At 36.8% G+C, this 15,662-nt stretch overlaps 1 protein-coding gene across 7 annotated transcripts in view; it reads right to left on the minus strand.

Moving 5' to 3' along the window:
- RIC1 (RIC1 homolog, RAB6A GEF complex partner 1) overlaps positions 1–15,662 on the minus strand; it is a 144,027-nt gene that overhangs the window by 59,473 nt on the left and 68,892 nt on the right. For all 7 annotated transcript variants that reach the window (XM_048218390.2, XM_048218389.2, XM_048218388.2 and 4 more), the window contains 2 exons: positions 6,099–6,206; positions 236–378 (listed from right to left, as the gene is read on the minus strand). In XM_048218390.2, the coding sequence (XP_048074347.1) occupies positions 236–378; positions 6,099–6,206 (251 nt within the window). The remainder of the gene's footprint in view (positions 1–235; positions 379–6,098; positions 6,207–15,662) is intronic.

The following is a 15,662-nucleotide window of genomic DNA, read 5'->3' on the forward strand; positions in this document are numbered from 1 at the left end:
TGTGTTTGCAAACTCTGTAAGGACAGTTAAAAGGGCAAAAATAACGAGCTAAGAACAAACAATTAAATCATTCCTTCCTACATACATACACACACACACACACACACACACACTCCCCTTGTATAATTAATTAATTCCAAAGTAGAAAAATCAATGTTCATCCATAGCAAATATCTAAGCAGATTATATCAAATATTAAACATTTGGTTGTACCCCATGCAGAAGGTATAACTACCTCTAGATGACTGCAGATCTACTGAAAAAGGTACTGTGCAAAGATTAATAGCTTTCCTTCCATTTGTCATTCCTTCCCAGTGAATAAGATGAAGAAGTCCATCAGAAGTAGCAACGAGGAGATCTTCCAGCATGGACTGCAAACTGTAGGGAAATAAGCAACTTAGAACCAACTACCTGTTAAGAGAGCACACTGGGAAAGCAATGAGTATGAATATAATTGCTCTGGAAGAGGATCAAGAACCAACTTACAAAACTGTCATTCATCTACAATTCAGCTATCTAGTAGGTTTATCTATGTATAATTTATCTAGAATCAGAAATTCTAGAAAAAAAGAAAAGACTATGGGTAGCCATTGTCACAAACTTGATCAATCAGTTTTCTAAAAACTAGAAATACTGAAACAGCAAATTGAAGATGGAAGGATAAATGAACGCTGACAAAAAAGGAAAAAGGCAAAGAAACCATGAAAAGAACAACTTATGACAGGCTGACAATCTGGAGCCATAAAGCACAGAGGTGACAAGCTTCCAGCCCTGGCCGACAGAACCTTCTACAGTGATGGAAATGCTCTGTATCTATGCTCTCACACATGGTAACCAGCAGCCACATGTGGAGGCTGTACACCTGTGACAAAAGAACTGAATTCTTAACTTTGTTTACTTTTAACTAATTTAAATCCAAGGAACTTCATCTGACGACAGACTATTTATTGGTGTGCGCAGTTCTAGACCCCAGCATTTCTAGAGCATCACTGAGCCTCACGTTGTTCATTCACACAACAAGCATTTATAAAGTCCATGCTCTACGACAGTGCTAAGCTGTGTTAAAATACATGATTTTCAAGATTTTGAGATGAAAAAAAAAAACAGTTTCTCCCTTCAGAAGACTGCTCAGTTGACTTGAGAAGTAATTATGGAGTATGATCACAGCACTTCACATATTTACAAAGAGATTTAACATATACTTAACCTAATGGCAAATAAATGCTCACTCTGCTTACTCTTATGTGCCCAGCCCCTAAGGCAGTGCTAACTATATTTGGCACTAAATGCTTGTGGAAGGCAGTAGAAGGGAGAAAGGGAAAGGGGAATCATGAAGGGCAGTGCAAAGATACTGGCAGAGAGGGGGAAAAAAGGAGAACCAGGGGAACCAGTGGAAACTGTTCTATCAAGAAAGCCAAGGGAGTAAGACAATTTAAGAAAGAGTACTCAAGAGTATCAAATGCTAGGGGTGCCTGGGTGGCTTAGTCAGTCAAGCATCTGCTTTCTGCTCAGGTCATGATCCAAGGAGCCCTGGGTCAGATTCCCTGCTCAGTGGGGAGCCTGCTTCTCCCTCTCCTTGGGCTTCCTCTCCTTCTGCCAGCCCCCTCTGCTTATGCTCTCTCACTCTCGCTCTCTTTCTCTCAAATAAATAAAATCTTTAAAATATAAAAAGAGTATCAAATGCTATAAAGAATTCAAGAAAGGATGAAATAATGAAAAATGTGATGTGTCTATAATACATACTCTCTATTATATACTATTAAGTTTTCTTTCATACTTAGGAAGAGTGTATTTCAGAAATATTTTAAACCATAATGGCCCCGGGGGGGGTGGGGCTGTAATGTTTTAATTCTTAAAGTAAACCTTCAAACCTTTACAAGCTGAGTCCGATGACTCATTCCCCAAGGAGTTCAGACGATGAAGAATTGGCTGTGTTTTCTTCCCTACCATAAAAAGATTATAAAGAGTAGCATATGTCCCCTTACCCAACTCCATTTCTTGAACTTCAGAGCATTTGTAATCAATTGAGTTTACAGAAGGTTGACCTCTGAAGTATTATATATTCTTCCCCTTCAAATTTATATTTTAGTGTAAAATTTATATATAGCACATACTGAACAGAATATAAAAAAATTTATGTTTTAGATCTGCTGCTACATGTCAAGAGAAGCAATTCAGTGGAACAGTCACTGGTTTACCAGTGATCTTCAGTCAGCAGGAATCAGCCTACATTTTTTTCAACTATATTCTCCTTCGCCCCTGTTCTCATTTCCCTAGAAGAATCACTGCATATGACAGGAACAAGATCAAGGTCATCCTGCGGTAATTTAACTGCCTACCAGGCAAAACTCAGTACTCTTCTGACAAAGTTAACAGAATTCAGAATCTCTACATTGTCATCTACAGTGCTATGACAAAAAATAACCAGATGTGTGAGGAAACAGGAAAATGTGACCCAGAGTCAAGAGAAAAATCTATCCATATAAACAGACTCCATCAATCCTGATGTTGGAATTAAAAGATAATGACTTTAAAGTAACTACAGTAAACATGATGAAGAATCCACAGGAAAAGGTAAGATCCTCCTCATTCAACTGAAAGGAAACAAAACTCATTGAAACAAAGGCTGATATGAGTTGTTAAAATACTGAGTATTTCCACAAAGTTAGCAAACAGGCCTCAGTCCATGCCACGCAAGTACATGCCCACTGACTGCCAGTGTCACAAAGATGTAACAACTAAAGGATGAATTCTTGGCATAAGGGGATACCAGGATTCTGTACTGATAATCGCTATCACACTTCATGCTGCCCTGGTTTTTAAGTATTTTGAAAATCACTCCTGAGTATAAATATACACAAGATATACATAAACATACTATAAGTTATGTCCTCAGAGAGTCTCACCAATCATTGACTTCATGGGCTTTTTAACAGATAACTGATATCCCAGAGTTACCTTCCCCCACCCCCACCCCCACTTAATTTGGGATATTAGAAGCATAACAGTAGGATCTTGAAAACAGATTAGTATTTCTGATTAAATATTCTTAATGGGAAACATCTAATTCATAATGACCAATTCTGAAATATGTAAATATACTTAATGGCCTAACAAATATTAAATACTATATACTACATAAGGCTTCCCTAAGAGCCAGGGAGGAAGATAAGGAATAAACTGTGGTATTTATTAGCATTTTTTATGTGGTATTAGGGAAATAGACTAAGAATTTTAATTATAAATTATACTAGTACTTCTCATCTTCTAAACATTCTCAATCCTCAAATAATGACAAATGTTGGATGCTTACCATTAATCCTATTCTTTCTTCAAGCAAAAACTAAAAGATGGCAAAAGTCTTGCCATATTATGCCTATAAGCAACAGTTTAACCATTATCTCTAATTCCATATGACTCATATTTTTGGTAGTGGGCAGGAAAATAGTCAGTTAAAAGTCCAAATATCGTGTCTTCTCTCAGTGCAAGATTACACAGCTTATCTCCAATCACATTTCCAACAAGTATGCATTACAGGTGCTAATAGTAATACTGCTCTAAAATGCAATTATTTTTCTCAAGTTTTGAGAAAAACCTTAGAGACTCCCAGTCACCTGAACTTGTGTATTAAAAACTAGCACCTGACTAAAACAAGCACCACTTAGTACCTGACACGTTAAACTTGTACAAGATGTCAGGGTTTCTTTTTTTAAAGCCTCTTTTTCTATCCAATCCCAAAGGCCCTACAGTTTGCCAGCGGGTAGAGGCAGAAAGCCAGACTTGTGCAGACCGTCCACAGACATTCCACATTCCTTAGGTACCAAGTTACACTCTTGAAGCTCTATGTTGAAACTGCATCTGAGGTAAAGAGTAACCTTCTGACCAAAGCGATCATAACTCGAACTCAACCCTCTATAACCCTGATCACACTGAAGCAAATAACAAAACGTTCTTTTTCTTTGAAGAGAATACATAAAAAGATAGACCAAACAAGGCAAGACAAGACCCAGCCCCTTGCATACAGTTTTGACATGTACCAGTATCTGTACGGTATTCTAACAAAAGAAATAGTGAGAAAAGGCTTTTATTAGAACTGTGAATCAGAATTTAAAAACATGGGCATTACATTCATACTGTTCAATATATTCACATACTACAACCGTATAATTCAGTATTTAATAAGACCACAAAGTAAAAAGTCTTTTTCCCCAAACCTGTGGCCTACCCACTTAGTTCTCATGCCGTTTCTTACACATTTTTCCAGAACAATACATATTCTAACACTACCAGCTCCTTTTTTTTTAAAGAACTATTAGCATTACTATATAGAGTACACTTTGCTTTTTTTTTTTTTTTTTTTTTAAATCCAACAACACATTTGGGAAGTTTTTTCAGTAAAGAGTGCCCTCGGGGCCCCTGGGTGGCTCAGTTGGTTGAGCGTCAGACTTCTGATTTCGGCTCAGGTCATGATCTCAATGTCATTAGATCAAGCCCCACGTGGAACTCTGCACTGGGTGTGGAGCCTGCTTAAGAGTCTCTCTCTCTCTCTCTCTCCCTCTGCCCCTCCACCTCCCTAAAAAAAAAGTGCCCTTATTTTTTTCTACAGATGCATGCTGTTCCCAATATGTGGAAGTAAGAAAAATTTATTTAAACAGCTCCCTACCGATTGACATTAGGTGGTTTTTGATCTTCTGTTATTGTAAACAATGAAAAACCCTATAAACATGTCATTTGAATTATTTGTAGGATTAATTCCTGGAAGCAGAAATGCTGGACAAGAAAAAAACCATGAGCATATGCAACTTTGACAGACCTCGCTTAATCAATTTCCATAGACACTGTATAAATTTACACTCTCACCAGCAACGTATAAAGTTCTCCTCCACCTGATCTCCTCCCCAACAGTGTGTTACCTAACTGTTCATATGTGAAAATCATTTATCTGATCTTCTAATGGAGATCTCTTATGTCATGTATTAACTGGAATACAGAAAACGAAAACGACCTGATTATATTCTGTGTCCATTTGTTCTATTCTCTTTTTCTTGCTACAGGAAATCTTCATCTGTTGTGAAAATTGGCCTTTTGTGATATTCACTGGAAGTATATTTCCTTGTTTTCACAGTTTGTGCTGTCTATTGATCATACTTACGGTGTTTTTTTTCCCAGTTTCTTTTTTTTAACTTTTATATAATCTAATTTATCAATGTTTCCTTTCATAAGAATTTACTTGCAGGCATTTTGACAGGAAGATTTTAATGACTCCTAACAAAATGAATTTTGAATTAGAATACCTCTTTTGCTAATATTTCTTATCATTTTTTAAAAGCAAGTATTATCAATAGAGATAAGAAATACTGGCCATTTTGATGCACAGAAGACTGGAATATCACCATTATAATTTCATGATTGTATATGACTGGGCACAAAACAGCAAAAGGTTCTTGGAGGTCCAATTTTAACTCTGGATTCGGTTAAAAAGAATTGTTAAAAAAGAAAAAAAATACTGTAGTCAAAAACTTAAAGTTAAAAAATACACTTTTAACAAGATCCACACATCACAGACAACTAAAATGTCAAATGCAAAGCAATTAAGGAAATGAAGCCAAACTACATATACACTTATTTTTTCTACCGATATAGTTTTTTTTTGTATTTTGGTATTTCTAGCCTTCTATCACAAAACCTTTATTCATATGAGATCAGAAAGCTTAACTTTTTTCCAAGTACTCACATATTTCCCAAAATCTTTGAAGGTTTTGGAAACAATGGCACTTTCTCTTTTCCTCAACTTGTGCGATTTTTATCAGTCTCATTTCAAGTAATATGCACTGTATGTTGGTCATTCAAACAATTTTAGATCTTACCAAAAACTATGAATTTCTGAATAAAATTATGGTTGGTATACTCAATTTATAGGCTTTATTAAATAACTGAAGTATAATAATGTACCATCTAAGGGTTAATCAAGGATTTAGAGCTAAAAAAAATTATCCTCAGTGAAAAAACTGAAATCAACTTTCCTACTGGTCATGTGATTAACGAAATATATTATATATTGTCATCACAAAATGCTAAATTTAACCAAAGTACTATACCTCATGATGGGTGCTTGCAAATCCAATATTTTTCTCATTTCTAAGTTTAATGCTGGAGCACACTGTTCATCCTTAAAATGGGGTGTCCCCTTCATTTGTGGACTTCCTCTAAAAAAAAAAACAGCGAAAATACAGGATTAAAAAGATACTGAATTCTCCTCCACTTTGTGACTCATATGTACCCAATCCTATAAACAATCAAACTTACAAATCAGGCATTAATCCTTTAGCTTCTCAAATGGAAAACAGACTTAAATTTCATGATAGTAGAGATATCAATTAGATAAATGAATTTAACCAAGGTAACTTGTGTTGGGGAAGTGGAAGTAGAGGGAGAAGAGCAAAGAATCTTAGGGGGAAAAAAACACAATAAAAGCAAATTCTCAAGAGAACCCATAGACATTTTTAACGACTGACGGCCCTTTCTGAGGTGGGCAACTATGGGAGGTATGTATCTTTCTACACAGGGCATGTCTGAAGTGATCCAAATCCTCATCTTACCTTACCCCACACCTCATCCTTGATTCCCCTATCGTTTGGGCATGTATCAGAATTAAGGTCAATTCAGGGATGCAACAGAAATACTTCACATAAACCTTGGTGATAAAGAGCAAAATGGCTAAATCTGGTAGCTCCTTCATATTAATTGGCTAACCAAGAATGGTTTTTATTTTTTTATTTATTTTTTAAAGATTTTATTTATTTATTTGACAGAGAGAGTGAGAGAGCATAGGCAGGGGAAACAGTAGAGGGAGAGGGAGAAGCACGCTCCCTGCTGAGCAGGGAGCCTGACGTGGGGCTCAATTCCAGGACCCTGGGATCATGACCTGAGCCGTGGGGCTTGATTCCAGGACGCTGGGATCATGACCTGAGCCGAAGGCAGACGCTTAACCATCTGAGCCACCCAGGTGCACCCAAGAGTGGTTTTTAGATCAACAGCAACATCACTGAGCCACCACGCACAACCCCTCCAAAGAACTATTAAATAGTTTTGGAATCTATCTCCACATGGCATGGGGCCATTCTTTCCCAGTATCTGTGCTGGGTTTAATAGCTATCTGTCTCTTCTCTCATTATTACCTATCACTTACTTCTGGCAACAATGAGCCTGCCATTTCTCCCTCTCCAGTAAACCTATGCTATTAAGTGTCAACGGTCTAACACGTTCAACAGCTTTGAAGGTTCCTGGCTTTGTGAAAATTATTTTGATACTTGTCTGCTTACTTTCTGGTTTTAGATTATTTTGCATATAGAAGCTTGATGGTGCTTTATCTTTCCTGCTACTGCCATGACCTGGAATATTGGATTCCTTCTGTACGCCTGAATGGCTAAACTGGTTAAAGTTAAACTGCACAGGTTCATGTTCAATTAACGTGCTTGCTGTGATAGCCGCTAAGGAGGACACCATGAGTTATTAGTTTACAGAACTCGTATCTGGACTGCTAATCACACACACACACTATAATGAATTTCCTGAGACATTCTTCACGTACACCTAGTTTTAAAGTTATTTTTCAAAGTAATACATATACATAATTCAAACAAAGTGCTAGAAAGCTTATGACAAAGGGAAAAGACCAGTAGTAGTCTTCTATTAGGACACAACCAGCTTCAGTCCTTTTTACCTATTACCTTCTTCTATTCCCCGCATGGTTTTCCACAGAACCCTCACACTGCTTCAGCATCATTACTTAGATATTACCTACTAAGTTCCCATTCTCATGCTCCGTTTTCCCCCATCCTCCTAACATAATAATACAAAAATGTTTTCACTATGATGATTACATAATTTTTGCTTCAAGAAGTATTAAGTGATTGGAGGCACCTGGGTGGCTCAGTCGGTAAGCGTGTGACTCTTCGTTTTGGCTCAGGTCATGATCTCAGGGTGGTGAGATCGAGCCCCACATCCGGCCCTGTGCTGGGTGTGGAGCCTGCTTGAGATTCTCTCTCTCCCTCTGCCCCACTCGTGCTCTCTCTCTCCAAAAAATAAAAATAAAACATAAAAGTATTCAGTGATTACATTTCTTTTCTTACATAACTTGTTCATTTTCCTGAAGTTAACTTCACTGCATGCTTTCATTTGCTTGGTTTTCTTCAAACTTATACTGAAATCTTCTCTGACTCCTTAACAGCTCTGACAAAAAACAAATTATAATCTTCTATGTGGTCAAACCTGTCACATAACCTATTATTTCCTCTTCCCCCCAGGCATCCCTCCTTGGTGCCCACTGTCCTACTAAGTCTAATGCACAACAGCTGTCATCCTGATATTTTCCTTTGTCATTTCCTTGCTTCTTTCCTATGAGCCTTTATTATTTTTTTTTTATTCCTCTTACGTGGGTCATGTATTATGGCTTTCTGGAAAGGTGTATGTGGTGTAAATTTATGATTCTCAAGTCTGGTATGTCGTTATTTTGACACCTGAGTATTCGGGTATAAAATTTTAGGCTGCACATCCCAACACAAAATAATGCTCATGCAAAGCAATTTATTACATCAAAAGATTATTACAATCAAAATATACATCACAAGAAATAAAATATTATGCAGCCCCCCCCCCAAAAAGGAAATGTGGAAGAATTCTTTCAACTCCTTGGAATGATCTCCAGGATCTCTCGTTGAGTGAAAAAAATTAAGATGCACAACACTGTAATATAATATGCTACATTTGTATGACAGGGAAGGAAATACAAATGTTTAAATGCATGTGCTCATATTTTAAAAATGAAAAGGAAAGCCAAAACTAAAATGAAAATGGCTATCTCCAATGGAAGACAGAATACAGGTAAAGAATGCTACATTTTTTTAAAACTTTGGGACATGAAAGTATTTCATGTAATAAACCAAACTAAAATTAAAATCAATGACAAAAACCAATCTCCAAAAACAGGGAAGAAACTTAATTGTACATCGAGCTACCAGCACAACTAACATTTCAAATAGTATTGTGTGCACTCTTAGTGGAAAATCTCCTAAGGATAAAAATCCTGAAAGAAACAAACTGTATTCAGTAATAATACAATTATTATTATATTATATATATACAATATGTCATATTATAATATATAAAATAGTATATATATAATATTGTTATAGTAATAGTGACATTATTTTGGAGTTACTATGTATACAACAGGATAAAGCAAGTAAGTGATTATGTTTACATTATTAGGAACCAAGATTATCAACAAGAGAAAATATACAAATGTAAAACTAGAGAAGTAAAACTTTAACTTTTAAAATTTTTTTAAATTTAAAAAATTTTTAAACCTTTAACTTTTAGTTTAATCTTTAATTTGAATAAATATTAATATCACAATATATTTTTCTCTAAAATTTACTTTTTATCTCTGTACACTAAAAAGTCCCAAAAGCAAATACAACCAAATAATAATTAGCACCAAGTCCCGGTCTTCAAAATTCCATTTTGCACAGAAAGAAACCAAAGCTCTTCGGAGCGCTGACTTACTCCAAGACACGAGCAAGAAATGATAATATGAGCCTTGGGGCTGACAGCAAGGATGTCATTTAAATCACACCAGTTTTATGGGCTCCCCCAACAGGCTAAAGATGTGACAATCTGATGTGAAAGAATGACTGCAATTGATAAGAACTCAAAAATGTAAAAACCTCTGCATTTATAGCAATACTAAAAACACTCATTAGCCGGTTACCTCTGGAAGTTCTGAGAACACAACTCATTACTCTAAGAAAAGGGAAAGAAGCATCTCTTCATTTCACGGTAAACATCAAATAGGTAATGAAAGAAAGTTCTTTACATAACGACAGCTACAGAATGCAGAAGGAATGGTAGAATAAAACAGAAATCACAATTTTGTTATCCCTATCAAAATAGCAAACCCAGGGAATTAATAAAATGAATAAATGCACACAAAATCATTAGGTAAGAAGTAGAAACTTAAGACATATCCACCAAATGCAACAGATCCTGGTTTGAACAAACCAATTCCTAAAAAAACAGCTTTGCGTTAAAATGGAGAAAAGAACGCAGACTAAGTACCTGGTGATATTAATAAATTACTAATTTTGTTAGATATAATAATACTGTAACTTTGTTTCTGTAAAATGTCCACTTGTTACTGATAAAACTATTCAGGGCTGAAATGACACAGTATCTGAAATTTGCTTCAAAATACCAAAAGCATACATGCCTAGGGAGAGACAGATACTGGTAACTACTGAATGTGGGAGATGGGTTCAGGGTTTACCACTGTACTGTTCTCTCTAGTGTATGCTTGACAAATTCCTTAACAAAAGTTCAACCCAATGTATTTCTTTCAGCATTTTAAAGGCTTTCCACCAATGCCTCTTAGACTCCAATGTGTGGCGTGGAGTTCGAAGACATTTTTTTTTCTTTTAAAGATTTTATTTATTTATTCGACAGAGATAGAGACAGCCAGCGAAGAGGGAACACAAGCAGGGGGAGTGGAAGAGGAAGAAGCAGGCTCATAGTGGAGGAGCCTGATGTGGGACTCGATCCCATAACGCCGGGATCACGCCCTGAGCCGAAGGCAGACGCTTAACCGCTGTGCCACCCAGGCGCCCCATCTTATTCACAGACTATTTCTGATGTTTTTCCTGTCTGGAAGTTCTTAGGATTGATCTTCCTTTGATTTCTAGACAGTTTTAAAATTTGAGAACACACTTTTTTATAAGTATGTGAACTTAAATCACGGTTTGCATGGAGCACCTGCAAGCTGGTCTTTAGTTTGGGTCTGGGAAATTTAAGTCTTTGTTTCCTTAGCATACTAATTCTCCACTTCCCTCATCTCTTTCTGGAACTCCTGCTAGGTTAGATATTGGATCTCATATTAACCTCTAATTCTCCCCTTTTTTCTCTCTTACTGGTAGAGTTTCTCAACTGTCTCTTCCAATGCTTCACTGAATTTGACATTTCTGCTTTTGTCCTTTCCTTCCAGGAACTTTCTCACCCGCCTCCCCTTTCCTGGCACAGCACCACGTTTCTTCTTTTAATTAAGCACCTGAGGATGTGAATTACCATTTCCTCAAAGTAGCTTTGTTCCCTGCATTGTCTGCTTCCTTTGAGCTTCCTTTTTTCTGTTGTGTGTCTCTTTTTCATACTGGAAGCTTTCCTAGGATGACTAATAATCAATCCCTGGCTGTTCCTTCATGTTGAACAGGTTAACAAGAAAGAGACGGTTATGAGCTCCGTGTGTTCAAGCTGGGCTTGTCAACTGGTAGCGGCCAGCTGGCACTTTTCTTGAGGACTTCAAATATCAGAGCCTGCTGGGTCATTTTTCAGGAGTGATTTAATTTCCTGAGGAAGGATTCCTCAATCCTGCCTGAGATAACTAAGCATGGAAGCTGGAAGTCTAGAACCAAGCAGGGGAAGAAAGCTTGACATCCTACTGTTCAATATGACAACTTTCATCTAGTCCCCACCTTTAATTTAGCATCTCATCCTTGCCCTACTGTGTCTGCAATCCCTCTGGCTTAATTAGACAATACACTTTCTGTCACCTGTGATGCAGAAACGTAAAACTCCTTATTCCTTATTCAGCTTTTTAAACCAATCTCCCTGTTTACGGTCCCTGGCTCACTCCTACATTCTATAGTACTACTGCATCTAATTCCTGGGTTTTTCCATGGTTTTGTAGATCAAACGAGTTGCTTTTCTTTTTCTTCTTTTTTGTATTGTTCAAATTGAAGTACAGGTGATATAAAATGTTACATTAGTTTCAGGTGTACAAAACAGTGATGTGATAAGTATACACATTATACTGTGCTCACCCCAAGTGTAGTTACCATCTGTCACCATACAGTGCTATCCCAATGCCAATGACTCTATTCGCTATGCTGTGACTTTCATCTCTATGGCTTATTCATGCCATCACTGGAAGCCTGGATCTCCTACTCCCCTCACCGTTTTGCCCACCCACCCCCGGCTCCTCCCAACCCTTGGTAACCATTAGTTTATTCTCTGTATTTATGGGACTCAAACAAGTTGCTTTTTATCAGTATCATGTGAGTAACCTTAGGCTCTTGGGTTTCATATTCTTCCTTATCCAATTTTTAGCCCAAGGGTTAAAGATACCTCTAACTTTCATCAAAGAGTAAAATAGTATTTCGACTTTTTATTCTGTTGGTTATTTTCAAAAGGAAGGATGAAGAAAACCTTATCATAATCTTCAAACTGGAAGTCCTCTATTTTTTTCTATATAAGTACTCTCATTAGAGCTAAAGTATTACAAGAAATTTTAAACAAATTTAAGCAAATCCTGACTCTTCAATGACTCCCATTATAAAATTAGAGTTAAATTTCACACGGAAGTTTCCATCTCTTCTTCCAAACATAATAAAATTTAGTAAAATATTAAGAATTACATTAATTAAAAAATCTAAATTTCTGATAGACAATATTACTTACAGTTCAACAATAATTTGAGAGTATAGTATCAGACTTTTGGAAAGGAATCATGGAAGATGAGACTGGAACAATAAAATCGGGTTATAAAAAGTACTGGATGTCAGGAAATATAGCAATATATTGAGCATTTACTAAGTATGAGTGTACAAAATGTTCTGCACACATTATCTCGAACGTTTATAATCCTTTGAGACAGGCATTAGTTTCCCCCTTTTTCCAGAAAAGAAACTAAAGCTTAGAAATATTAAGAATTTTGCTCTCGGTCACAGAGCTACTAAGTAAAGGAACTGACGTGTGAGCTTGTGGCTTCAACTTCAGATCCTAGGCCACTGAAAACTACTAGAGAGTTAAGGAGACTAACAATAACTTCATCTACAGAAAGAAATGGACTGGGGATGGAGTGGAGAGAGGGAGTAGCATCTATAGATTAATTAGGAGACTGTCAATAAGAGTACATGAGGGAGGCCTGGGCTTCCACAGTGGCAGTAAAAATGTCTTTTCAGCCCACTTTATCCCAGTGCTTTTTTTTTTTTTTAAGAGATTTTATTTATTTATTTGACAGAGAGAGAGAGACAGGCAGCGAAGAGAGGGAACACAAGCAGGGGGAGTGGGAGAGGAAGAAGCAGGCTCCCAGTGGAGGAGCCTGGTGCCGGGCTCGATCTCAGAATGCTAGGATCATGCCCTGAGCCGAAGGCAGACGCTTAACGACTGAGCCACTCAGGCGCCCCATCCCAGTGCTTTTTGAAAAGAGATAATAAAAGCATACTGAGAATTATAGTTCCTGTTTAGTAACAGGCTTGTCAGAGACAGACAGGTACAATCACAGTGTACACATAACTGGTTGTTATTCAAGCTATTGACAAATAATACATTCTTCACTCCTGGGCAGTGCTTTCCTGCCCACTTAAAATTAGGTTTGGTCATGTGATTGACTTTGACCTATTATAAATCACAAGAGGAAACTACTTGTGTCACTTTAGGCAGATGCTTTAAGAGCCAAAATTGGTACACAATGCTATTTTATCCTCTACCATAGGGACATGGCCTATGTCAATTCATATAGTATACTACATCAAATAACTAATAGTTAAGACTGGTCCAGTAAAACTCCACAAATTAATAGTTCGTGATTACTCTTCGTGTATAATTTTATTAACTATGTAGTCTGAGGAGGAGAAAGAAAAAGGAATGAAGAAAATGAGCACAGTTTAAGAGACTTGTGGAACACTACAATCCAGACCAACAAAGGTATAACGACAGTCCCAAAGACAAGGCAAGAGAAAGGAGCAGAAGAATATCTGAACAAATAACAGTTGAAAAAAACAAAATAAAACAAAGATAAAAATCTAACCATCCCATAAGTCCAGAAACTCCAAGTAGAATTTAAAAAGATCCACACCAGGATACATCATATTCAAAATACTAAGAGACAAAGAGACTCTTGAGCAGCAAGAAAAGTGAGTCTTCATACACGACAAGGGAGCCTCAATACGATTAGCAGTGTCTCATCAAAAACCATGGAGGCCAGAGCCACTGGGGTGACAGACCTCCAGTGCTGAGAGAAAAAAGTCAACCAAAAATTCTACACCCAGAAAAATTACCCTTCTTTCAAAATAAAGGAGAAATTAAGAGATTTCCAAATACAGAAAGTGAGAGAATTTGCTGCAAGTAGACCTTAACTACAAGAAACTATAAAAGGAGTCCTTTAGGCAGAAATGAAAGGGCACTAGACAATAATCCAAAGCCACATTAAAAAAAAAATGATAAAGGTAGCTACAAAGGTAAATATAAAGCCAACAGTGCTGTATTTTTGCTTCAGAAATCCACCTTTTTACCTATATAACTTAAAAGACTAATGCATAAAATAATAATTATAAATCTATGTTATGGGCACACAATGTATGAAGATGTCATGTATAACAAAAACATAAAAGGGGAGGGATGGATATGTACAGGAGCATACTTTTTATATACTATTGAAGCTAAATTATTATTAATGCAATTCAGGTTGCTGTGATTCTAAGATGTTAATTGTACTTCTCAAGGTAACCACTAATAACTAAAACATATGCAGAAAATGAAATGAGATAGGAACCAAAATGGTACAGCATGAAAAATCAAACACAAAAAAAGGCAGTAATGGAGGAACTGAGTAGCAAAAAACACGTGACACACAGAAAACAAATAGCAAAATGGCATTAAGTCCTTATCAGTAATTACTTTAAATATCACTGGATTAAACACTCCAATTAAAAGACAAACACTGTCAGGGGCGCCTGGGTGGCACAGCGGTTAAGCGTCTGCCTTCGGCTCAGGGCGTGATCCCGGCGTTATGGGATCGAGCCCCACATCAGGCTCCTCCGCTATGAGCCTGCTTCTTCCTCTCCCACTCCCCCTGCTTGTGTTCCCTCTCTTGCTGGCTGTCTCTATCTCTGTCGAATAAATAAAATCTTTAAAAAAAAAAAAAAAAAGAAAAACACTGTCACAATGTTGTTCAAAAAAAACAAAACAAAACATGATTCCATTTCTAAGTTTTCTGTAAGAGACTTACTTTAGATCCTAAGACACAAATAGTTTGAAAGTGAAAGGATGGAAAAAGATACTTCAAATAAACAGCAAATAAACAGAGCAGGGTGTTTTGAGTAAGACCTGACAAAAACACTTTCAATCAAAAATTGTTACAAGACAAAAGAAGAACATTACAGACAATCCTCAACTTACAATGACTTGACTTACACTTTTCCACCTTTACAACAAAGTGAAAGTGATACATACTCAGTAGAAACCATTTCTTGAATTTTTATCTTTTTCTGGGCTAGGGATATGCAGTATGATAATAATCTTGTGATGTGGGGCAGCAGCAGCAAGCCACAGCTCCCAGTCAGCCAGGTGATCACCAGAGTGATCACTTACAAATGATACACTTGCAAAAACTCTATACCCATACAATTATTCTGTTTTTCACTTTCAGTACAGTATTCAACAAATTACATGAGCTATTCAACACTTTATTATAAAATAGGCTCTGTGTTAGATGATTTTGCCCAACTGTAAGCTAACCTGGGTGTTCTGAGCACATTTAAGGTAGGACAGGCTAAGCTATAATGTTTGGAAAATTAGGTACACTAAATGCATTTTCAATTTAAAATATTTTC

This window comes from Ursus arctos, unplaced genomic scaffold (genome assembly GCF_023065955.2).
Source record: "Ursus arctos isolate Adak ecotype North America unplaced genomic scaffold, UrsArc2.0 scaffold_33, whole genome shotgun sequence".
NCBI lineage: Eukaryota > Metazoa > Chordata > Mammalia > Carnivora > Ursidae > Ursus > Ursus arctos.